Raw genomic sequence first — 26,550 nt, 5'->3', positions numbered from 1 at the left:
TTCTTCAACATTCTCCATGCCTTTGGCTTCGATCCTGACAGGATACGTTGGATCAATAGCCTTGTCTCTTCAGCTTTCTTCTCTTTTTGCTAAACAAATCGCCTACTACACCCTTTTCAGCCTCATGTGGTATCCGTCAAGGAAATCCGACGTCACCTTTTCTCTTTATTATAGCAGCGAAGGGTCTCACAGCCGACATTTAAAGCAACAATTGAGGAGAAAAAATCAAAGGTTTGTGTTTAATTGGTGACGATCAACCTCTATCACACCAACAATTTGTGGATGATACCTTGGGTATGGGAGTTCCAACTATTCAAGAAGCCAAAGGATTTTCTCAAATTATGGATAACTTCTCTCTTGTCACGGGTATGGAAAGAAATAGAGCTAAATCTCATTATTTTTTTTAATACACCTTTGGTTGTGCAGAAACATATTGCGAAGACGCTTCGTTTCCAAATCAACAAATTTCTAGCAAAATACCTGGGAGCATCACTTGTGGATAGTCCCCTCAAACTCAGTTTATGGGAGGATCTCATTAGTGAATTCAACAAGTTAACCAACTGGACCTTCCAATCACTAAACTTGGCAGAAAGACTAGTCCTCCTCAAGTCGATTCTACAAGTTTTGCCCATATATTTATGCTCTGCTCTAATGGCTCCCTCCTCCATCCTCAACTCAATCATGAGCCTGCAATGGTCTTTCCTGTGGGGAGGAGCAAAATTGGAAACAAAAATGGGCACTTGTAGCTTGGGATAAGATCTGCAACCCCAAACTGAAGGGAGGTATTGGGCTAAGAGATCCTTCAAATTTAGCTGCATTTCTGGGAACCAAGATCCACTGGCATTGGCTCCAAGGAGGTCAAGACCTTTGGAAATGTATTTGGTTGAGAAAATATGCAAAGCACACTCCTATTGGGCAACTCATAAGAATTCCATTCTCCCAAGCAAGCTCCCCCATTTGGAATCTAGCAAAAAAATGAATGCATCGATACAACACTACTTCTAGGAAATTCGTGATGGACAAACAACCATGTTTTGTGAGGACTCATGGAAACAGTTCCGAAATTCCAAGACCAAAATGATTTCAGGGATCTACACCTCCACATAACTTCCCAAGGCATTCACAAAATAGGCTATTAGGATGCTTCCGAAAATTCCAAGACCAAAATGACTTAAGGGATCTACACCTCCACACGACTTCCCGAGGCATTCATAAAATCAAAGGCTGTCTACACCTCCACACGACTTCCCGAGGCATTCATAAAATCAAAGGCTGTTGGGATGCTTCTAACTCAGATCAAACATGAAGACAATGGCTAATTCCAAGGGAATGGAACCCCAAGGCCAAGGAAGAGACTTGATCGAACTTTTGGCGCAAGCTTTAGCAGAGACTCATATCGATATCCAACTTCGCTGATAAACTACAATGGGGTTACAAACCAACCTTGAGTTGCATTTGGCAGAGAAATCTATGACGAAAAATTTCCATCTTCTTATGGCTCCTAGTTCAAGGGAAAACCTTAACTTGGAACAACATTCAAAAGCGAAAGCATATGGGCCCCTCCCGCTCTCCTTTGTGCTTTTAGGAAGCTAAAAACGTGGAACACCTCTTCAATCGTTGCCCCTATTCCAATCATCCACAAAGCAATCTAGAAGATAGCATGAAGAGATCATATCGTGATCAAACTGATATCCCTCACACCATTAATAGTTGGAGGGCTCAAGCTTTTAATAATCCTATCTTGAACTGCATCTAGACTCTCCTTCCAAACATGCTCCTTTGGGCTATATTTGGAAAGAGAGGAACTATTGCATATTCAAGAATCGCTCCCTCCATCACAACTCTCTTTGGATTGTAGTTCAAAAGAACATAAAAATCATTTGCCAAGCAGTCTTGGTCAGATCAAGAACAACAAACCTCAAACGAGGAGGCCCTATTTCTTCAAAGATGGTTCCCTACTCTAGGAATCACGATTGCCCCCTCTTCGCCCTATTACAATGCTTATTCCCTCCTCCTGGAGCCTAATTTTCTAAAGCTCAATTTTGAAAGCACTTCAAAACTATGTTGCACGAAACTTCAAGGAACCTAACGTTTCGGGACGTACCCATACCCAAAACTCTGAAACTCAACCGAAACTCGACTAAAACTCGACCATCATGTAATCATCTATGAGAATTAATATAGACTTGGTTTTCCTTCTAAATTGTCATCTATGGGTCTAATTCCCTTTTTTCTTGCAAGATAATGTGTTTTTCACTTATTTATAAATTTATTTTTATCTATATAAACATGTATGATGTTTCAATCGACGTTTCGGCCGACATTTCCATTTTTGGAATGTGACGTTTCTAAACGTACCCATTTCGGAAACTCATAAAAGTTTCGGCGCTTCGTGCAACTTAGCTTCAAAAGGTAAACCAAGCGAGGCTGGCTATGGAGGAGGTATCTTCGGGAATCATTTGGAATCCCCTAGCTACATTTATTCAAGCTTTATGGGATATAAAAATAACAACGCAGCAGAATTGAAAGCCCTCGAAGAGGGATTATTGATTGCCCAGACTCAAGGCTACACCAAACTTATGGTGGAGGGAGATTCTCAACTCATTATAAATATGATTTTCAATATCCTACACGACACCTGGATTAGCAAAATATCTCGCAATTGGAGACTTGAAAGCCTACTCATATGAGCAGCATCACTCCTTCCTTCCATGCCAATAATCATCCCTACTCACAACAGAGGAAGTGGAAATAAAATCACAGATAAGTTAGCCAATCAAGTATGCATCTCATCAGTGTTGCAAATCTCCTCTTCATGGCAATCCTTTGAAGACTCCCCCCTCAAGCAAGAATGTTAGACCATATCTAAACAGGACAAATCACCTTGGCCAATCTCTTTCTATCTTATTCCTTCATGATTTTTGTCTGTATTTCTCAGTCTATAATTGGCTTGTGTGTTCCAATTATTAGTTATTGGTTTTTAATTTTTATATCAACAAGCATAAAATATGTCCTCTCCTCTTTTGAAAAGGTTGAGATTCTAGGTTCGGTCTGGTTTTTGTGAAAAATCCTTGAATTGCAGCAACTAGAATTAATTCTCCTAACTGATTATTCAGTTTATTAATTTTGTGATTAATATTGAATTAATCGCACTACAATTTATTCACAAATAAAATAAACATTGTAGAAATAAAAATTTTGGAAACTAAGAAAGGCTAGCGCACAAAAAATTATGACACTGTTATTTTTGGGCAATTGTCCCCGAAAAAACTTAATGTGGGAAAACTGATGTAGTAGTGAGGGTTTTTATTATTATGCAGCAACAAAATTTCCAAGTACAATAAAATGTCGACAAACTAGCGATTCTACCTAAGAGAAATACTAGAAAAAATATACTGAGGGATTTTACCCTCTCAGAACAATCCCGACACTTGATTGCCATCCACCTTGCTCTGCACAGGCCCTGCATCACCCCTACGCAGATTTCCATCATACGTGTTGTTGACTGGGAAACAATCTCTCCTACACTCTGGAAATTATTCCCAACCTCTGGAACTAAAAACAAGCTTCTCCTCAGCTAAAATGAATTGCTCTATTGAGGTTTTGCACTGCCCCTGCACAACCTCCTGGAGAATAATTTCGGCCTCCTCTTGTTAACTCTTCGGAACTGGAAACTCCTCCGGAATACTACTATGTTGCCCCTATGCCACCTACTACTCGATCTAATAGCTTGATTTCTCCTGGTAAATCACCTGCACTGGAAAATCAAACTGCCCAAATCACTAAGTATTTGCACTGGTGTGTTCTCCATCTACCCATCGCCTCCACTTATAATCTCTAATTGGGACTCCAACGGCCACGATTAAAACTTAACTGATGGTTGAGATCATCTCCAAGTCAATCCATGTGAGTTTCTAGAGAATTCTCACCTTTCTCAAATAATTATTATTAATTAACCATTTTCCCTAAGTTAGACTTAGGAAATTTTTAACTATGGTCAATTAATTTAATTGAGCTAATCTCTATGTGGAATTTGTAGAAACGATTTCTGGGTTTTGGAGAACTCCTGTGTTTTAGCCTCTCCACAAAATTTGCAACTAGAATGCCATCCGATGCTACAAAAACTAACACTCCCTCTTAGCAAGGAAGGTATTCTCTCCAACTAGTGTTGCACAACTGTCACAACACCATATCCTTGCAACATCCCCCAACCACGTTGTTAATATCTGACCACTGTAGTTGCTTGCCACTGTTCACCAAATACTGCGCTAACTCTGATTCCTTTGCCACTGACTGTCGCTGAATCAAATTGTTGCATTTGTGTTGTTGCTAACACTGCACTGTACATCATGTGTTGCTGCCTACTCCGCATCTACACTGCAACTCTATAAAACTCCCTCTCAGTTGTTGTTTCTACAGTTGCAACTAAGAAGCATCCAGAATATTGATTCAACTTTGTCTTTGTGTTGCAACTATCTCCTGAGAATCTGACTGTTACTAGCCTCTGCACTGTCAACTGAGAAATTTGTCTTGTTGTTGACTCTGCTACTAATCCTCTTGCTCTGCTATCAACACTGCTCTGCACTCCTTAGCATCTGACTGCAACTAGTCTGCAACTGTCACTCTGGAATATGACTACCTCAACTGACATTAATCCTCCTGCTACTGAATATTATGGGCCCCTGTAGCAAGGTATTGATCCATGCAGAAACACCATCCAATGCAAACACCATTTGATGCTCCCTCACTGGACCTTGCCCAAATCTCTGCGTTGCTCTGGGACTAAAGCTCCATACCATCCCACCTCACTCCTGGAGGTATAGTTGCAAACATGGCAAAATCTCCCTCTAGCCTAAAGGACAACTTGTTTATCTCTGCGGATGTTGCCGCCTGAACCTGCATCTCCTGCTTGTGCTTCTTCCTTTGAGGACATTGAGTACTGTAATGGTCAAACTCACCACACCTAAAGCGCTTGATCTTAGATAGATCCTTCTTTTTCTTCTTCTCCCCCTGTGAGCCTTGTCCCTGGCTAGGACCTTTTGCTTTCCCCTTTGATGCAAGGACCACATTATCTTCCTCTTTACACCTTTTGATCCCTTGGTGTTGTTGCCACTGATGGAGACCTTCACTAAGGTTTGCCTCATCTCTTCTTGCTACAAGTCTGACCACATCCTATCCCACCTAAGTAATGTATCTCGTCCCAAAATACCTTGGACGAAGATTTCCCAATCTTTTGAGACACTGTTCAGGGCCAAATGCACAAGCTCTGTATCTTGAGGCACTTCTCATACGGCTGCAAGTTGATCCCGGATATCTTGAATTTTGGTGAGAAAGGGGCTATGCCTTCACCCTTCTGCATCATGATATTCTGCAGCTTCTCCGTCATAAACATCTTTTGCTGCTCGGAAGTTCGCTAGTTGTTGTTGATCAGTAGGTTTTGCCACCGCGTTGTCTGCATAAGTTTTTAGACCATGCTCATCAAGGAGAAAGAACATCCTAGCCTTCCAAATGACATAGTTGGAGGCACCATCCAATTTGTCTTAATATCTAAGCCAGACTATGATCGTCTCTGCGAAAGAATTAAAAAAAAAAACAAAAACAAAAACAAAAGAATTCGACCAGGATGGAAATCTCCCTCTTTCTCCCACTCGATTGTTAGCTTTGTTATTGGCACTCCCTTCTGAAGTGAGAAAATCTGCTTGTTGCTAATGGAAATATTGGATTTCTAAACTAGAAACCCTCTGAGAGAATCCCTTTGTGTGTGCACTCTCTTTCACCCAGCATTGATTCTGCTCTAGCAACCCATTGCAAAACCCTTTGTTCCCGGGCAAGGAATTTGCTCAGCGAAAATATTAGTTGTTGTTTCCTATGCCTGCTAGAATCACTATTCCGGACAAATCGAACTTTCCTGCAACTGCAACTAGAAAATCAAAGCCTTTGTCCAGCAATTCGCACGGCCTGGCTAGGCACTGCATAGCCCCTGAAAATTTCAACCTGTTGCTCCCTCTGAATAGCGAAATTTTCTCTCTTCTACTTCTCAGCCTCCCGTCTATCAAATATGCTTTGATACCATGTGAAAATTCCTTGAAATGCAACAACTAGATTTAATTCGCCTAACTGATTATTCAGTTTATTAATTTTCTGATTAATATCGAATTAATCACACTACAATTCTTCACAAATAAAATAAACGTTGCAGAAATAAAAATGTTGGAAACTCATAAATGCTAGCACACACAAAAATTATGACATCGTTATTTTTGGACAATTGTCCGTGGAAAACCCTAATGTGGGAAAACCGATGTAGCAGTGAGGGTTTTTATTATTATGCAGCAGCAGAATATCTGAGTACAATAAAATGTCGCCAAACTAGCCATTCTACCCAAGAGAAATACTAGAAAAAATATACTAAGGGATTTTACCCTCTCTCTGAACAATCCTGATACTTGACTGCCTCTGAAAAGCAAGTCGTCCACCTTGCTTTGCGCAAGCCCTGCATCACCCCTGTGCAGACTACCAAATGCTCAACCTGAAACTCCTGCAAATCAAGTCATCCTGCCTGTTGTTGACTGGGAAAATGTCTTTGGCACTCTGGAAAATCTTCCTAGCCTCTGGAACTGAAAAACGAACTTCTCCTTAGCTAAATTGAACTCCTCTATTGAGGCTCTGCGCTGCCCCCGCGCAGCCTCATGGAGAATAATTTTGGCCTCCTCTTTTTGACTCTCCAGAACTAGAAACTCCTCTGGAATACTACTGTGTTGCCCCTCTGCCACCTGCTACTCGATCTATTGGCTTGATTTCTCCTGTTGAATCACCTGCTTGGAAAATCGAATTTCCCAGATCACAGAGTATCTCCACTAGAGTGTTCTCCATCTACCCATCGACCTCCTCTTTTAATCTCTAGTTGGGACTCCAACAATCATGATTAAAACTTAATCGATGGTTTAGATCATCTCCAAGTCAATTTGTGTGAGTTTCTAGAAAATTCTCACCTTTCTCAATAAATTACTATTAATTAACCATTTTTCCTAAGTTTGACTCAGGAAATTCTTAATAATGGTCAATTAATTTAATTGAGCTATCTCTAGGTGGAAGTTCAAGAAACGATTTATGTGTTTTGGAGAACTCCTGTGTTTTAGCCTCTCCACAAAATTTAAGACTAGAACACCATCCAATGCTACAAAAACTAACAGTTTTCCCAGTGACATACCCACCCAAAACCATGACTTAAAATGTACTTCATGTTTTTAAGCAATATAAAATATTTAGCCCACCAAAAAAATAGTCTAAATCAAAATGTAAAGCAAAAAAATTAACATATTCATCAAGTCATAACAGAGGCCACATAAGGACATTAGGATCATAACTTGGTGAAGCAATCGTTTGGAAATCAACAAGCCATGACATGTGAATGAACCATAAATGAAAGGCTAAATGTAAAATTAAGGGCTTATTTTTAAGTTGAAAAAATTACTTAGAAAACCATGAAAGAATGAATCACATAACAATTACCACTAGTATATAAAGGAGTATTTATTATATACCAAGAAAAGTGAAGGCAAAAGATATTCAATTTAAAGTTCAATTTAAAAGGGGTATTATAAAAATAATACCTTATATATAATATTATAAAGTGCCCAAGCTTAAGTGAAATATTATTGTATATACCAAGGAAGCTACTAAAGGAGTCACTAAAGCACAGCATTTACATAAGACCCTTGTGCATTAATCTATAAAATAATTATTGAAAAAGAAGTAATGGACTATGAAGCTCACTAATAACTCTAATTTTTTGGCGAGATGTCCGTTTTGTGCAAAAGAGTGCGTTTGAGGTCCTTAAAAAATCAAATTGGTATTCTCCTATCTTGTCACAGCATTTTTACACAAATTATCAAAGTGACATGCCAATACAGTTGCAAATTTAAAGAAAGAAGAAAAAAAAAAGACAAAATAGCAAAATAGCAAAACAAGAAGAAAATATGATGATCTCAAGATTATATTTGGCGACGAATTATTAGAAAACACAAGGAAATTTCTCACCTAAAAGATCGCAGTCAAAAACTAGCGAAACTCATGAAGTCACGGGATAAGAAGCAGTGCATTTAGAAGTTGAAACAACAGAATCAAGATCTTGAGAAGAAATTGTCAGAAAAAGATTAAGAAAGCTCCTACCTAAGTAACCAAAGGTTGCTTCAAAAAATTAAAAAGTTAAAAGATAGTAACCAAAGGTTGCTTCAAAAAATTAAAAAGTTAAAAGATGAAATAGCCGTGTACATTCAAATTTGATGGTGTGCAGCCAGTGCATGAAACCACAATAACAGTGGCATGGCCTGCTGTACTTGCTGGTTTCAGCAGTCTGCTCCTCTTCTCCTTGAATACACTTTGCCCTCTTCTAGCTCTCTTGATGTCTACTCACGAGTGTAATCAGCCTCTCCTATCTTGTCCTATTCATGCTTTCAGATAAGATAACTAATCTCTTCAATCCTAGCAACTTGTCTTCTCAATCCTAGCTGCCAACTATCTCAATCATAAGATGTACAGCTAAATATTAAATCCTAATCTAAGTCACTAATTCCTAAGACTAGTTGACTTCAAAACATTAGACTTACACTTTTATTTCTTTATTAATCAAATAAAATTACAAGATAGAGCTAGTGATCACCTTACAACGGTGGTCACCAAAGAAATGTCTTGAACCACCTCCTGCACATTCACACTGAACCTATGCAAAAAAATCTTGCTTGAGCTACATCTCTCATTAGCCCACTCTAGTGTCTTTAATAACCCATGTCTATATATCATCTTCATTGTGCATGTGTTGCACCATGAATGCTGACTTGATCTTGCTTAAACAACTCTTGAAGATGACCCCAGCTTTGGGATCAAAACATCAAGTTTCAGAACCACTCAACCCAGTTTTCCTTGGGTTTTTTATTGATCTTGCTTAGCCAAGCATGCACTTCCACTTGGCCACCGAAGTTATATTATGGATCTTCACAAGAAGGTTTAAAGGGATTTTTTGAGAGGTCCATTGCAACATTGAATTTGGAAATGTATCATCTTTAATTCCCCAAGAGTTCATACCTCTTCCCCCTAAAAGATTGAGTTGTTGAATGAAGACTCTAGATTATGTTGCATGGGCCCTTTGCCTCGCACCTGCCGCCAACTGCATCAATTCCTCTGCAAAACTCATAAAACTTTCCTTCAGCTAACATGAGATTGGGATCTTGTCCTAGGCTTTTTCTTTTTAAACCCACAGCAAAAGTGAAAATGAGCTGAAGCTCTACCAACTTGCAGTATTCCTATACCCAAAATGGAACCACTGAAAATGAGCTGAAGCTCTACCAACTTGCAGTATTCCTATACCCAAAATGGAACCACTGTTGCAAGCATTAAAGCTACCGAAAAACAAAATAATAAGAGTAACAGAACTAAAAACCAAAAAATGGGGGCACTCACACACCCAAGGGTGGATTTGCAGATAAAAATGCAAGTAATGAGGAAGGCATCTCCAATAAATACCAGTGACTGGTGGTTGACTGTATTGGTAAAAAAGTATGGAGAACTTAGTCATAGACGTTTTTGAATTTCCAGACACCACAAGATAGGCATTATACATATGTGAGGGGGGGAACACCTATTTATACCAATAACAAGGATGCAAAAAATATATATGGTAGATTTATTTACAATGAATGTTAAATTATAGACTACGTGACGTTATAATATTATTTGCTATGATACCGGATTCGTCCAAAACCCTTGACGAATCGCGAATCGGTCAAATCCGACACGATTCTCTGCGGATTCGAGTCCAGATTTCAGGACACGTCGTGTCCTTTTATGACACGTCGTGTCAGGTAACGTGTCATGAATTTCCAAGCGTGTCTCGATTTTTATGACGTGTCATGGTTTTCAGACTCATTTCCAGGACTCGTAACTGCTGCTAGGTTAAAGGGGGCGTGTCTGCTCGGTTGACGGCTCATTCTGCAAGTCAGTTGGCAAAGGATTGTGCTGTTGCAGCGAGGAGCGGACTCTCACCAAGGAGAATCGACCACCCAACGTCCACTGTCCACCAGTTCTAACTTCAAGTTCGTCCACGGTCCACCAGATAACGCAGTTCTTTGTATCAGCGGTGCCGGTTATAAAATTATAATGAAATTCGAGTACTTTGTACCACATTTATGTTACATACAATGATCTAAGGTTATGATAACAATCCAAAGTCCAAGTTTTATAAAGGGATTCATCTTAATCCAAATACTCCAGCGTAAAGCATATGAAGTCCATCCGAGAAGCACAGGTATCGCAGTGAATCGTGATACACTGATATATATAGATAAGTGGTCATCTCTGAGTTTACTTGAGAAGCAAAATGCAAGTTTATGAATCGCTAATATTAATATATATATCACTGCTCGGCACAATCACTGCGAATTTCCAGTAAATAGAATCAATTGCATTGTGTAACCCTAACCCTGTAATTTATCAGTTACACGAATCCATGTTTCATATAAAAAAAAGATTCGATATCTTTAGAATCTGTTCAATTTTCCTGACTTTGGAACTGGACAGATTATTTCCATTTGATTTCCCTGCTGTTGAAATTTAAAACAGCTGACAGAATAAAATGCACTTTGAAAATTATAAAATCTATTAAAATAACTTATAAGTTCACCTGCTTGAAAATTATAAAATCTATTAAAATAACTTATAAACACACTGCTGTAGCCTGTAGCCTGTAGATCTATGTTTGAAATCAATAAATTTGTATCATTAATTAAAATTTGTGTAAGAAATATGATAATATCTAATTTTTAATATATATATATATATATATATATATATTTTTTAAATATATATTATATATATATTTTTTTTAATAAAATAATATATAACGTGTCCTGTTCCGGGGGTCAGCGTGTCCCGAATCCGACACCACGAATCCCGAATCCTACGTGTCCCGAATCCCCGTGTCAGGTGACTTTTTATTTGCAATCAAAATAAGAACCAAGAATGGTGCTGATGAAAGAAAAAAGCACAGGCAAGAACATTGAGCAGAAAGAAATAAAGATCATATTAATGTCAACAGGAAACCAAAACCAGAAATCAAACTAAGAAAAACACATCATATTATTCCACCTGCCTGAGCACTAATAAGTAGACAGGACCTCTTGCCCCATATAAAAAACTGAATGTAAGATCTCATTTTGGTGAAACTTAAAATATAAGCACAAAGTCAAACACAAATTGATCGATACAAAGAATAGTCATGCAATAATACTTACTTTTTGTTCATTAGGGTAGTGCGGCTGCTAGAAGAATCACTGTCAAAATCATGAAGAATGTCATAGATAACTCCAGCTGATTCATGAAGTTCTTCAGTGGATAACTCACCATCAATCAACTCCGCAACAGCGCTCAGAAATTGCTCATATGTCCGCCGAATTTCAACTGGTACTGTATTAAAAATCATGATACATATAAGTTCATCCCAACAAAATAATCTAGCCTAGAAAAGGAAGAAACTGAGAACAAAAATGAGAAGAACCAAGAGAGATAAAGTTCACATAGAAAAGAAGACGCAGAGAGGAGAGCAATGTCCAAACAAAAATATGATAACACATACATGTATTAAACATCTATTGACATTATAAATGCATTAAGGTACAGTAAATATGACAACATCTGGAACATAAATAGAAATTAATCAACCTAGATGAGTATTTTCTATGAACTGTTTCACACAGTATTTAGTTTTTCCCTTGCGGGAACTTACTGTTTCTCTCTATATGCTCAGTGCCTTATAAATCCACTGCTTGGGACAGGGGCTTTAGTCTTTCCTGCTAACTATTTAAGACCCTTAAAAGCACGCACCCTAAAAAATAGGGATTTTAAAAATCTCATTTACATTCACAAGACATAAATTCACTCCAATCATTCTTCACCCAGTATCTTCCACTGAATTCATAAATTTATACAAGCGTTACTAGTTCCAAGCATATAGAAACACTTGATGCCGAGAATGAGTGACCACTTAATGAGAATGAACACCTTGTTCCAAAGATTTTGGAGCTTAACTAGCTTGTGTCTTCCTAGATCTAACTCTTGAATGCAAAATCTCAATGCTTGAGTCACCCACACCACTCCGGTTGTAGGTCTTCAACCATTGCAGAATGAATTATCAAAATTAAGGAACAAGAAAAATTGATATTCTTTCCTAGAGAGAGGCTAATATATAGGAAACCATCACCCATAACAATCCTTCCAAAAAAAATGACACAAATCCTAGGCGCAGGTGGTCAAGGGGAAGAAAACTCACCCCCCCCCCTATCATTGGGTTGTGGTGGTAAAGACTAAATTTGAGGTGGATAAGCAAGATAAGCCAAAGCATTCAATCTTTGGGACCAGCTCCAGATATCCCCATAGCAAGGCACCCCCGACCTATTTGATTACCTCCCAGTCCCACAGGAATCCCAGAGACCTATTCAAAGTTTCTTTCTTTCAACATCGGATGCTAGGAGTATCCCTCGCTCCTACATCCCCCCAAGATCATACAATCAAGCCCACCATTGGTTCCAAGGGACTTCGTCAGCAAACCAGTGCCCAGTTCACCTCCCTCGCCATTGGTCATTAGACTCAAGAGCCCTTGACATCTTTAGCTCCATCACGAAATCTTCTATCTCACTCATTCTTTCTTGGTAGGCTACTGATAATTTCATATTGTTCCATGCTCTATTACATGTGTGTTATGGCAGCACGACCACTTGTTTCTTTCTTTCTTTATGTTATTTTCAGCATTCTATAGGAACTACACTTGCACTCCCACATTGCATTCATACCGATTCAGTCCCATTGACCTACTTGTGTGGTCATTTTTTGGATTTTAATAAAATTATCTCATCTTATCTAGCTTTGTGGACTCTCTAGACCCTTCCATCACTACATGTCGAGCAAAATTTTATTTATGACACTCGGGAGATGAAAGATATTTCTTTAGATCGTGCCTAGTTCACCTCTGACTCCCGTCTCATAATTCGTTTTAGGTCAGCTAGTAAACATCTTTGAGCCTTGAAAGCAAAGAAAAAACTTTTCTCCCTCACAAGTACAATCCTTCTTGACAAGCCTCTTAAATGACTAAATATTGAAGATGGCCAATCGAAGGTGGTGGCAACAAGTAAAGAAAACAAATGGGTTGTAAATCAGAACCTTCAACAAAGGATTTGAGATTCTCTCCCAAGAAGGCCCATCTGCGTCCTTTCAAATGACACCATCAACATGCCCCTACCAACTTTGGGAGCACCTCAATGGCCTGGTAGAATTACAATGGTGTGATATCACCACCCCAAGTAAATTTTACAATGATATGGTTGGTCATGATTGAGCCCCAAGGACACTCCTTGTCTCGAGGTACAAATGGAAACACATGTCTATTAGGGTGGCTTGTTTTATTTCAAATACTTTTTTCCCTTAAATTACACTCCTCAACTTTAATCAACATTTAGATATATTTGTTGTTCTCTTCAACTTTACACCCAACAGATTTAGCCTCTGTTATCCATGTCAATAAAGATCCTAACCATAACCTCTATCAAAATATCTCTCAACACTCCTCCATGGAGGTCGTGATTCCTTTGGGGATTTTTACTTCCTGTACAGGACTACGCAGGTCCTACTCCATGACATCACAAAGGATGAGCTACAACTTCAAGAGTTGAACTTGAGAGATAATGGGCATCATAGATGCTCAACTAACAACCTTGCATCAAAAAATGCTTATGGAAGACATCTATTGGAGTTGGATGAGGCAAATAACAACTTCATCTAGATTGGATCTCCCACTTTTCTAGATTGTAGTGGCCTTCATTTGTCCCCCCTGCAACAGGTGCACTAGTATGGTCAATATGTCTTGGGCCCTCTCCCTCATCCCATTTATCTTTAACTTTTGGTTCTCTAATCCATTCCCCTTATCAATCATACAGACTTGGACTTTACCCCTCCAACCCTTTTCCTGCTTCCTTCCCCTTTGCCCCCTTATATCTCAATCCAATTCAATTACTCTTATGCATTCACTTTGGAGACTCATTTATGTCAACCTCTCTCCAGTTTTTACTCTCTCCCTTCAACCGCATTGAAATCTAACTTCCTAGTGCATAATTTGGGAGGCTACTCAAAACTCACTTCTCCCTAACCCTCTTAGTTCATGTCCCATGAAAAATTGCTTTGACAAAGACTGCCAAGCATGCATAAGAAGCTTGATTTTGATCTTTATCACCATTCTACTCTTGCCCAAAAGACACTAAGGGATTATTATTGTCCCTCGAAAAAGAAAAAAAACAAAGCTTCTTGCTTGTTACAAGGACAAAGTGTTTATCCACCCTTCGCAACTCCAATAAAGACTGTTTGGTGCACATTTCTACCTCACAAGTAGCCTCCCTCAAATATTTATCCCTCCACTTGGTCAACTCATGCCTCTTCTCTCTATGACATTTCAAGACAACCTCCCACCATTGTCTGTTCATCCCCCACACTTGTCACTTCTTCACACCTAACCTTATTAGAAGGGCCATTAAGAAACTATGCACTAGAAAAGTTATTGACTTTGAGGTTGTCCAATCTGAATGTCTCAATTATGGCATGGAACTTGTTACCACTCATATTGGCATGATTGGTATATTGTGATTTTCATGACATGACAAGTATTTTAGGGTAACTTGCAAGCATTGTGAAATTTCTGCTACCCAAAAGGAGTTATTAATCCAGTTAATTATTCCTATTACATATACACAGAAAATTAATTCTTCAGCTAAAAGTAATGAATAATAACATGAACAACACCATTCACAAAATAAAAAATGTAGCGAAATATACGAGAAACCAATCACGCAATTGACAAGAGTATTTTTGGACAAATGTCCCTGGAAAAATCCCAGTGTGGGGAAAACCAGTTTTCATATTATCATCTTCAGCAAAAAGTTCTATTAAAAATTCCAATTGCTTGCCTAACACTAGCAAAGCTCTGACAATATTTTATCTTCACTTGGGCTAATCAAATCAACCTGAAGAAACCCCGTGGCTTCCTCTTCTACAATTTGCACTACCTCCAACAACTAGCACTCGCAACCTGACAACTCGCACTGGTCTTCCAACAATTTGCGTTGTCTCCTGGCAAATTCGCACTGCCCTCTAGAAACTCGATATGCCTCCTGGAAAATTCGATTTGCCTCCTGGAAAACTCAATCTGCCCTTATGGCAATTCGCACCACCTCTGGCAAACTTTCACTGGCCACTAGAAGACTCGCACTGCCTCCCGAGAAAAATCTCGGCCTCTACTCCTACGAATTCACTGAGCAACTCGGCCTCCTCCGGAAGCTCATGGCCTCACTGGAAAACTCGACCTCATCCTGAAGCTCACGGCCTCACTGGAAAAACTTGGCCTCCTACAGAAATAATTGATAGCAAAAACCTCCAAAAAAAATTCTCCCAATCACTACTGCTAATAGTTTGAAACCCTCTAGGTGTCTCATTGAAAATCACCCACTTGATGTATCTCCAAAGTTGCCCGTCGATTCCTTTTATAATCTCTCATTCAGATTAGAAGTTCACTTGATCCAATCAATGGGTAAGATGAACTTAGAAACTTTCTACAAGCTTCTAGGGGCAAATCTATCTTTTCCCAATTGATGTCAATTAATTACCCACTTTCCCTAAGTTTAGACTTCGAAAATATTTAAAAATCACTAATTGACATAATTAAGATATCTTCCTAGGTACTTAGGAAAAATAACATGGGCTTGGACATAATTAACTCCTCTGTAATGACACCTCTCAAAACTAGAACACCTATCCGAGCTACAATATTTAACAGGGATGATGATGAGTATGACATGCACACCGTTTATTTTTGTTTGATGATAGTGCATCTTGGGTGGAGAAAATGATGTTCCATGATGTTGTACGAGAAGATTGATTTCATTAGGTTATGTGGTGTACCACCTTGGTTCATATTTCTATTCTTCATGGACTTCGTACTTCATATGGATAGTGGTGGCATAATTTTTGATGTTAATAGTGTGGATGGCCCATCCACTGGTACTCCACACGCCAGATCTCGTCTTAATAGATCATGCTCACTTGATGATGGTTGCACTTTGGTCCTTTAGTATTTTATTCATCATTGAGCATAGGTTTATCTAGCCCTCAAATTGGTTGGATATAGTGAGACTTCGCTTACGGTTAAGTGCCCTACTTCTTACAGTTGCTTTGGCATAAAATTGTATGTATGGATCTCATTTAGTGGGCAGATGTCACATACCACTAAAGCAATATGTTTCATATGAGTGGTCAGTCTCTTAGTGTGAGTGCGGATCTTGGTATGTTTTGTTATGCTTTGTCAAAGACTTATGTTCAAGCACTCATGTTGAAACATTTTCACACTTGGTTACTTTGTGGGATTTGTTAAGCATGGTGATGATCAGGAAGATTTGGAAAAAAATAAAGGGACTACAGGTGTTTTTGTATGATTAAGCCCTGTTCTCATCAAAAAATCTCGTTACTCACACATTCAGCCGTTGGCAACTTGCATCAGAAATATTGTCCAAATTTTCAAGATTTAAACCAGTTTCTAGACCTTCAATGAAGGAAATATATTCATAGAGACAGTAATACAATTGTTGGCCAAAGACCAGATTTAATAAGGGTGAATTTGAGGCCCATACATCAGTTTTCGAAGGAAGATGAAGTACAAAATCAAGGAAGAATTACAACAGCACAAACAGTAAGATCAGATTAGATGTTTCCTTTGATTGTGAAGATTAGATGTTTCACAAACAGAGGTCTCCCTTTAGACCTGCGGCTAGGGCTAGGGCTTGAACGCACAGCAGTTTAGGGCATATAGTAAACCCTTATAAGACAATGAGGGAGCCTACTTCAATCTCCTTCATGACAGCAGTGAGGGTCTCCCTTTGGATAGCGTATTAGGCAAGGGTTGTCTTCTATGACAGCGAAGAGGATTAGGGCATGTCTGCTTCTTAATATGACAGCGTCTTGGATCTATGCATTAGGCTTTCATGAGCTAGGGCATTGTCCTCTAGCACTGTTTTTTTCCCTTTTAGATTCTTCTTCTCACTAAAACCCAAAACAAGTGGAGAAGAAGAAATCTCAAGAGAGTTGTGTGTACAAATGACTTGCAAGGCACTTGTATCTATACTTGTATTTATACTAAAACGTGGAGCACAAGTGGGGGCAGTTTGGTTGTTGGTCGACCTTGACAAATTGTCCCATAACACAAATAAATTCATATCTCCATGAATACTTTATCGGAGTCAAATGATCTTTAGACCAATCCTACACCTCTCTATGGGAGGAGTCCAAGAAAAATATCAGCTACCATAAATAAGATGACCCACATGAAGTTTGACCCTAGTTGCCAATTTTAACAAGATGGGCCATGAGGATGTTCATGAGAAGGTCATCTTGATCAGGTAAGTCTAATGTTAACAATTATTGTTGGTCATTTGGTTAACATTTTGTTTCGCTACCTAGAAGGTTATTATGGATAATGTTGAGGGCAAGCTCAACATGTGATACCTAGCAATTATGAAGACAAGATTTTTTCGTCTTGGGATTAAATGGTAGCAGTGTGAAAAGATAACATGAAGGTCAAGTTCGTACAACAACAACAAGATCACTTTCATAAGAAAGTTATAATCGGCTTGAAGTTTGGAAAGGCTCAATATAATGTCTTCATGGTGACAAGATGAAAGTGATGTGCAAGATAGATAACCTAGATCCTGTCACAAGATTGAAGGATGGCTCCATGATACCCTGGAAGGAAGAAAGCTCAATGTAATGAGATGAAAAGGAAAGAGGGAGCCATGCAACTATAAAGAACAAGTAGTTGATACTCTTATGGAGACAAGCTATAAGGCTTGTGGTGTTGACTTCCCAAATTGAAAGGAGGTCTGAAATCTACTTTGGATTGGAAAGGAAGTAAAGGAATCTCCTTGAATAGGAGCAAGGATCTATTATCTAATCAAAAGGAGAATAGGGATATCCTCTCTGGTTTAGAGGGAGTGATGATGGACATCACGTGTGCATTCTCTTCTTCACGTGTCATGCACTTCACCAAGATTAACAACCGTAAGTCCAAATGAAGGCCTTGGAGAGAGAATTGGATAAGCATATGTGGTTTCCTTGAGGATAACACATCCAAGAAAGGAAAGGGACACACAATCTTTGAGGACAGGACAGGTGTCCAAGATAAAAGCGGTCAAACATGATAGATATTCTTTGATGATTGGGAATCCAAGATAAGAATAGTCCTAAAAGGACATACCTTGTGAACATCTGGATGGGGTATCTGCCTTGTAGAGGTAGTGCGGCATCACACGTAAAGCCTCCCAGCATAATGCTCTTGAATGAAGATGAGTTTGTCTAGTTAGGCCTCAAAGATAGTGTTATTCATAATGTTGATGCTTACAGTTGCCTTATCAATCTGACTCTTCTTATGAGAACTCTTCAGTTTGAGAATGATGTTGTATTGGTTGTACAATTATGAATACCTCTCTAGTTAAGAGGGAGTGTTGGAAATGTAACTAGTTTCAGTCTTCATAATTGTTGTACTCATTTCAACATGTATCTTATGTAACAAACAAAAGAAGAAAAGAAAAAGTTATTATTTTAAAGAATGGGTTCCATGCTCTTTATTGATGGTCTTCTAGGTAAAAGCATATTCTTCGGGCTTCTAGGGTTTGTTAGGTCATAGGATTTATTGTCATGAGTCAAGAGAGTCAACATCATGTTTATAGACCCTTTCGGGCGAAATATGTCTTGTAAAAGAATTTATTTTGAGTCTAGAAAGTCCTGGAAACCTCCAAAGAGACGTATTCAACCTCATTTCGAATCAGTCACTCACAAGTTTGATCTCAAGAGAAGAAGTTCGATCTATAGCTGGGAAACAAGAGGAAAAGAAGAGCAAAGGACTAAAATGAGAAAAAAGGAAGAAAACTTGTTTTTGGGCTCTATCTCTCTTGCACGTGCGAAGAATAAGGGTTTCTACAGCTTCCAAGAAGGTTGAAATTACAAGTCTGAGTTGTAGTAGGACGAGTTGCAGTATCAAGTTGTTGGGAGTGGAAATATTTTGTTTTGATCTTGTTCACCTTGGGAGGATCTATATTGCTCAAAGAAGGATCTCTCAACCAAGTTGGATTAGGGTTTTTGCAACAGCTACACGGCCAAAGTTGCAGCAAAAAATTGCAAGATGAGGTTGCAAGGTTGAAGTCGTAGTCGGAGTTGCCTCTAGAAGTTGGTTGATGCAAGATTGAGTTGTGGTGATTTGATTCTATTGAAAGGGCCAACTTGGTACTTGGGGAAGGACTTGGTCTAGGGTTTGGGTCTTGGTTGTCTCATTTGAAGCAAATTCTATAAAAAGAGAAGAGTTTTTCCGGGTTTTCCCCTTGGAGGGGTTTTTCCCTTGCTTGGAGGCTAATATTTGTGCCCATTGTCTTTATTGTTTTTCTCTTTATATTTGTTTGATGAAAAAGATCTAATAAAGAAACACAAGAAGGATAATAAAGTTCGCAAGCAAGTATCAAGGTTAAGGAAAATTGGAATTAATAGCTGCCACACTGCATTTTCCAACACCTGCCACCCCTATTTGTTCAAATTTGACTACCTATATTTCTCTGCATTTATAAATTATGGTCTTATGGATAATTGAATGGTTACATTATGTTGCATAAATCTATATTGTCAAGATTACATATAATAAAATGTAACGATTAAACAATGAGATATGGTAACAGAGCAAAAAATAGTGTGAATTTGAGGGGTTAAAAAAGTACCCCATATCCTCAAGGATCAAAGTGTACAAAGGGTATTGGATACATTACGATTAGAGTTGAGTGTCATAAGTACAACTGTGTTTGTGCTGTAAAACCCTTAATTCTTTTGTATTGCATCCTTGTTGATACCTAGACATATGTGTGACTGTGGAACTGGATATAGACCTGTAGTTGAAAATGCTCCCTACCCCACCAAAAAAGAAATATGTTGTTTTGCCAATGGTGTCATGCTTGACACCATAACCATGTGTAATTTGTACATGTTCAAATCAGTTTTAGCATTGAAAGAAACAAAAAAAAAAAGTCAATTTATCAAGATCTTGTAACAGTCTAGCATTAAGCAGATGTGCAAATTGCAAATAAGCAATAAGGTCACCAGTGCATCACACCTAAGCGATAAATATGCCAAATCAACTTAGCATCTGCCATCAAGAGTAATTATCTATTACCTGTCTCCCAGTCATGTACAATCTTCTGTGCAAGTTCAGAATTGCCAACCGAAGTTTCAGACCTGCTTATAAAAAGAAGCATGGGTAAAAGCATGCCACTTCTGTAACAAAGCAAAAATTAATTATATGAATCCAAAAATGTCATTACCTGAATATGCCATTGGGTTATGTTTACATTATATGGTAGTGGTCATTTCATTATTTGAACAACAGTCTAACAATCCACATTTTAATGCATAAAGAACTCTAGGACTGACACATGCACTTAAAACCTGACATTTATTTTCAATAAACCTGATTTGTATTTGATGTAAAACAGTAAATGGTTCACATTCAAAGGCTTACTAAACCAAGACGTTCATCACTGGGACTCACCGTAGTCCTTTGCATGTTTGAGTAATTTTGAATTAATTTCAATTTTCTCTACAACCAAAAAGTGTAGCTTGAATATAGAATGGGAGTAAAATGAATCTACCTTTTGCAACGCTTATTCTGAAGGATCTGCTTGCGTTCCAAATAGGCATTCTCGATGTCATACACATACCCAGATTGATGCCTGGACGCTCTAAGCGTCGTGGTCAAACGAGGGAGCTGCATTTCACATTAAAGTTTTATAAATCATTCACGATTACTCTGGCTGCTAGCAAGGGCAATATCAGGATGTTCTACAATCTGAAAGAATTGCAAAAAATGAAAATAAAAACCTGGTTCAGAGGCATAATGACTGCTTCTCTGGTACTTCAAAACGCACAAAAATTGAAATTGATCAATTTATGGTAACAGAATTCTCTGCACAGAAATAACTGAATAAATAACAGACAAAAATACTCCAACAATTAGTAAGCATAAATCAATTCATAGAAAAGGAAAACCCTAGCAATTCTCTAAGGAAATAAGTGAATGGCCTAGATTTCTGCAGACATATCTCACTTTAGCAGACCGTTAAAAACACACCACGGTACCCTTTCGGTGTTGTCGCCCAAGGTTTTCCGGTTTGATTGCTTATGAAAATGAAACCCTTAAGTAGCTAACACAGCAATTCGCAAACAAGGAAGACAAAATAATATCTCACAATGTAAACCAGCTACTTTGTACTTTGAGAGGCCGAGAACTCCACATACAAAGATGATCTCAAAAGCACTCTGAACCGTCTACAGGCACATTTAATAACTTAAAACGAAATACTACTTACCGTTACTTGTGAAAATGAAGCAGAGACCCTCCCTACATTCGAACACACGACGACCCTGAAGCTTGCCACGGGAAATCGCCAGTTCGCAAATTCTAGCTGTAAAAATTATGTGCAATTGAAGCTTCGAGATCACTTTTAATACAAATAAACACCGACAAAGATGAACATCGGTGTTTTTCTACTTTCACCTTTTATATACAGTTATAGCAAATATATGTATATGAAAAAATATTATTGAATTAATAAGCAAATATATGTATATGAAAAAATATTATTGAATTAATAATGATAAGCATTTAGATCTTAGATTTTTGTGATTTATATGGATAATAATATTGTTTTTTGGAATAATCACATCTAATCACATTTATCATTGAGATTTGGTTGATGTTTTGAATTAACTAATCTGATTTATCTTCGAGACAAAAGTCGATCAATCAAAACAAAAGTCGATTAAATTTCAATGACGTTTCATTATTAATAATAAGTATATTTGCGTTTTTACAATATATTGATAATGGTTAGTGTGTCATTGTATGATAAATTGTGTAGTGCGTTATTGTTGTTATGGTATAGTTTTAATTTCTAAAAATGAAATATACTAATGTGTTTTAGAAATTATTTGCATGCTAGTGTGTTATATTGATAAGCATGAAAAAGTTAAGTGAAAAGTTTAAAAAGAAAAATATTTGGTCATTTTTCCTTTTTACTTTTATTGTTTCCTCGATGTTTTTTTTATTCTAGGCATTTGTAGGTCATTTCACTTATGCCTTTTTCCAAAAAAACAATTTTGGTCGATCATCAATCTTAGCCCTAAAACTTCATTAATGATGTGATGTTCAATTTTTCCTTTAAAACAAAACTTCATGACATTTTTCCATGCTTTTTTGAAAGGGGGTGGCTAGTCCCCTGAAGAATCATTATATTAGGCCAATCTGTACAAATTTTTACATATATATACATCACATCAATCAATCAAATCATCAAATACACATAATCGTTGCACAGCAACATCGCAAATTGGGGATCGAAACTGGGCGGGGAGCGTGTAAGCCGTCAGCCCCGCCGTTGAACCATGCACTCGCGTGCGACATTTTTCCATGTTTTACAACCATGTCTCTTCTATTTTTAGTGAAATGTGTTATTTTTTTCCTTCTTGAAAAAATTACATAATGGACTTGGAAAGAATGTCAAGTTGTTATGCTTTGTAAATGGCATACATTGTATAATAAAGGGCACATTGTTGAGGGTTGGTGTGTGCACCCTGCACCATTGGTGATGTATCCCATCAATTTGAGAGCATTGTTTAGCTAGTTCTGTGCCACTTGAAATGTAAGGTGATTTCAAGTTCACATGACATATTGACAACAATGTGTCTAGTCAATCTAAATGCACCATACAGGTCAAGGATTAGTACTTCCCCTTACTTTGACAATGCCTTCAAGTTGAATGGATACATTGCAATGGGCATGGAAAACACGTCGACTCAATGCAATTTGTTGAACTTTAACAACGCTTGTACCCCACATCATGGGTAGTGCATCTAGTTAACCTAAATTCATTTTGCAAGCTAAAACTTTGGATCTCACAATACCTTCAAGTTGAATGGACACACCATGGGTGTGGTGAGGAACACAACCAATTCAATGCAACTTGCCAAACTTTGATATTACTTGTAGCTCACACTGGTGGTGATTCAATCGATTGAATGCATTTTATATTATAGATAGTAGTGCATAATGCCTTTACGTTAATTAAATGATCTATTGTTGATGTTAGGAACATATGCTAGCACACAACATTATATGATAAGGTGTTCATGAAAGTACCATGCACATGTATGAAACTCAATGTACTTGTTCTTATTCCATGCCTCATAATGTGTCTATGGTTATTGGGTTAAATATTGAGTCACTAGGAGGAAAATGGATTCCATTCTTTTGCACTATACTTGTTCCATGGATACATTTTGGGGCATGGTTAGCCCTGCATGTGTAAGTAATAGGGGTTGATGTGGCATCTACTCATACCACGGTGGTCAACTAAGTAGATCAACTTGTAGGAGGCATAACTTTCGCAAATGAACTCTGATTGAGGTCATATTTAGACATTGGAAAGGTCTCATGGTGTAGAATAACATCATGGGGGTGAAGTTATGCTGGTAAATTTTAACCTATAAATTGGCATTTGATGCCTAAAAATGGCTTGGGAATGCTCTAAACCCCAATTTTCCAAACTAGCACCTACCATTAAAATGGCCCCTAAAAATCAATTCCTTTGATTTTTGCACCCATAGGTTATCAAGATATGTGACAAATAGTATGGTGACCTAAGACAAATCATACCTCCCCTTTGGGGAGAATTTCAGTCCCTAAGAGCTTTATTATATGAGAAAAAAATTCCCTACCTTCTCCTTGGAGTACCATTTCGTTTAGCTTGGAAATTTTCCTTTCAACCCAATCTACCAAACGCCACATTGTCCCTATCTTATACTTTTATTCTTCTTCTACAAAACTATGGCTTCTACTGACTACGTTTGGGCATCGAAGGCTAATTTCTCTATGGTAGGTAGGACCTATTCCTCCTCTTCATCCAACATGGAAGGGTCATAAAGTTTCAAATTCTCCACGTTCATTATTAGGGAAATGTGCATGTATGGGAATAAATTGAGTATGTAGGAATCATCTTCTCCTTCTCTGATACTTCAAAAGGACCATATCATAGAGCCTTGATCTTATTACCAAGACCCTATAATCTTTCCTTCCTTGGATATAACCATTCTTTGTCTTCCAAGTTGAATAATTTCTCTATTCTATGCTAGTCATCTCAAGCCTTGTACCTTACATGTGATTTATTTAACATCTCTTGTACTTGCAAATGGATCTACCTAATACTTTCAACAAACTTCTTTGCTCTCAATGCTTTTCCTGTGATGTCTTCCCTCACTCCTCATCATTGTCCATGTATATTATCCAAGGGTGAAGGTGGAAAATACCTAAAACAAGTTTCAAAATCAGACTTACCAATAGAAGCATGGAATACTTATTTATAAGAGTGTTATAAATCAAATTCTCATCCCAAGTCTTCATATTCTTCTAATTGTAACCCTCAAAATTAGTTGTCCCAGAGTCTTGTTGACCACTTTTGTTTACCCATCTATTCGTGGATAAAATGTTGTAGACCTCTTCAATTTAGTGTCCGTCTTCTCCCAAAGTGTAGTCCAAAAGGCATTGAAAAATATAGTATCCCTGTCCAAAATGGTGCTCCTTAGCATCCCAAAGTGCACCTAGACTTGTTCAAAAGAACATGTTCGCTACTTCGTATCTCTTGATGGTCTTTTTACAAGGCATTGGAATGCACATTTTGTTGAACCTGTCAACTACACAAAGAAATAATAACATCCATTCCGTGTTGTTGCTAACCCACACATAAAATCCATGGAAATGATTTCCTAATGTTGCATGGATACAAGTAAAGGATAGTATAAACCTTGTTTTATGTTACTTGGCTTGTTGGTACAACAAAGTATGCATCCTCTAATATATCATGCCAATTCTTCTTACATTCTAGGCTAGTACACATACATATGTAAGTTAGCAATTGTCCTCCCAACACCAAAATGTCCTACAAACATGAAGGTGTGAGCCTCTCCAATAAGTTGCAATCTTTCACCTTTAGGGATGCAAAGCTTGTCCAACTTGAAGAGTAACCTATTATAGAGTGATAGTCAAGCTTGTTGTCACCTTCTTCTACATGGATTTGGCCTTTTAGCTGTTGAAACACTTCTTTGAAGTCCTCATATTTTGTGAATGCATCATGAGTAAATGGCTCCATGTGCATAAGAGTTCTCAAAGATGTAATATTGGTCGTGGTTGGCCTTGATACCATGTTTTCCGACTTATTAGTTTTTCCTTTCTTGTGCTTGATGAATGGAAGAAGTTTTTGTAAGAACTTGATCCAATTATAATGTTTGGTCCATTGAATCTTACTCTAGGCCTATAAATATTGTAGTGGTTCCCATTTCTTAACATCGTGTACCACTGCATAGAGTTCCATATCATAGGTAGAGTAGTTGAAGACACGCACATTAAACATTTATGAATGATAGCAACTAGGCTTACCTCCTTGACCAAGACTACTCCTATGTCATACCCACTTGCATCTATCTCCAATTTCAAAGGTTTCTACATTTTGGCAATGTGAGAACTAGTGCTTGAATAATCTTTCATTTCAACTCGTCAAAAGCCTTTTATTAGTTCTTTCCCCATTGGAAACTCTTACAACTTACTATTATGGTGTGGAGTGGTTGAACTACCACTAAAATGATGCTACGAGCTTTCACAAGTATTTTGCTACCCCAACAAAACTCCTAAATTCCACGACATTATGCGATGGCCTTCATCTTCGCAAGATTTATCTTGAGTTCCCCTCCACCAATCGTACACCCAAAATATACCAATAATTGTTAAGAAAAATCACATTTCTTAAGGTTTACCAATAGTTGTTGTTTGTTTAAATTCTCTAACACTTGAATGAGATGTGAGATATGATCCTTTCGGGTAAAGCTATAAATCAATCCATCATCCAAATATACTATAAAACATGAATCTAAACATGGGTTCAACACATCATTCGTCAACCTCGTAAATGTAATTGGTGTGTTACATAAACCAAATGGCATGAGAAACCATTCATACAAACTTTTCCTTGTCTTGAAGGTGGTCTTCTAGGTTTTTTCTGGTTTTACATGTACCTAGGGGTATCATGATTTCAAATCCAACTTGTTGAAGTATTATACATGCTACAATTGGTTCAAGAGATCAGTGATCCTGGGCAGAGGGTACCAATTCCTAAATGTATCCTTATCCAAATCCTCCAAGTCCCATCATCCTTGGGCATGATGACAATAGCTAACCCACGAGGTGAGGTGCATGTTCAAATCAGTCCCTACTTTAGCAATTGTCGCAACTACTTCTTCGCTCATTTGCTTCTAGAATAAACTGTTTATATAATCCAACATTCTGTAATGGGGAGTAAGGCAATAATTGTATCTCGTGCTCCACTT

The 26,550-nt window shown here is 37.9% G+C and overlaps 1 protein-coding gene across 1 annotated transcript in view; it reads right to left on the bottom strand.

The window, feature by feature from the left end:
* The window catches only part of LOC149141562 (U5 small nuclear ribonucleoprotein helicase), a 446,214-nt gene extending 424,572 nt beyond the window's left edge, over positions 1–21,642 (bottom strand). The window contains exons 1-5 of the mRNA XM_089450021.1: positions 21,486–21,642; positions 20,998–21,082; positions 20,769–20,884; positions 20,294–20,355; positions 11,289–11,460 (exon numbers count right to left, since the gene is read on the bottom strand). Coding sequence (XP_089306147.1) covers positions 11,289–11,460; positions 20,294–20,355; positions 20,769–20,884; positions 20,998–21,012 — 365 coding nt within the window. The 5' untranslated portion in view covers positions 21,013–21,082; positions 21,486–21,642. The remainder of the gene's footprint in view (positions 1–11,288; positions 11,461–20,293; positions 20,356–20,768; positions 20,885–20,997; positions 21,083–21,485) is intronic.
* Positions 21,643–26,550: the final 4,908 nt, after the last annotated feature.

This window comes from Pinus tabuliformis, chromosome X (assembly GCF_031772625.1).
Source record: "Pinus tabuliformis cultivar Carrire ecotype Pingquan chromosome X, CPIR1, whole genome shotgun sequence".
NCBI classification, from domain to species: domain Eukaryota; kingdom Viridiplantae; phylum Streptophyta; class Pinopsida; order Pinales; family Pinaceae; genus Pinus; species Pinus tabuliformis.
Note: the sequence above shows the minus strand (reverse complement) of the source record. Positions and strands in the feature narration are given on the sequence as shown.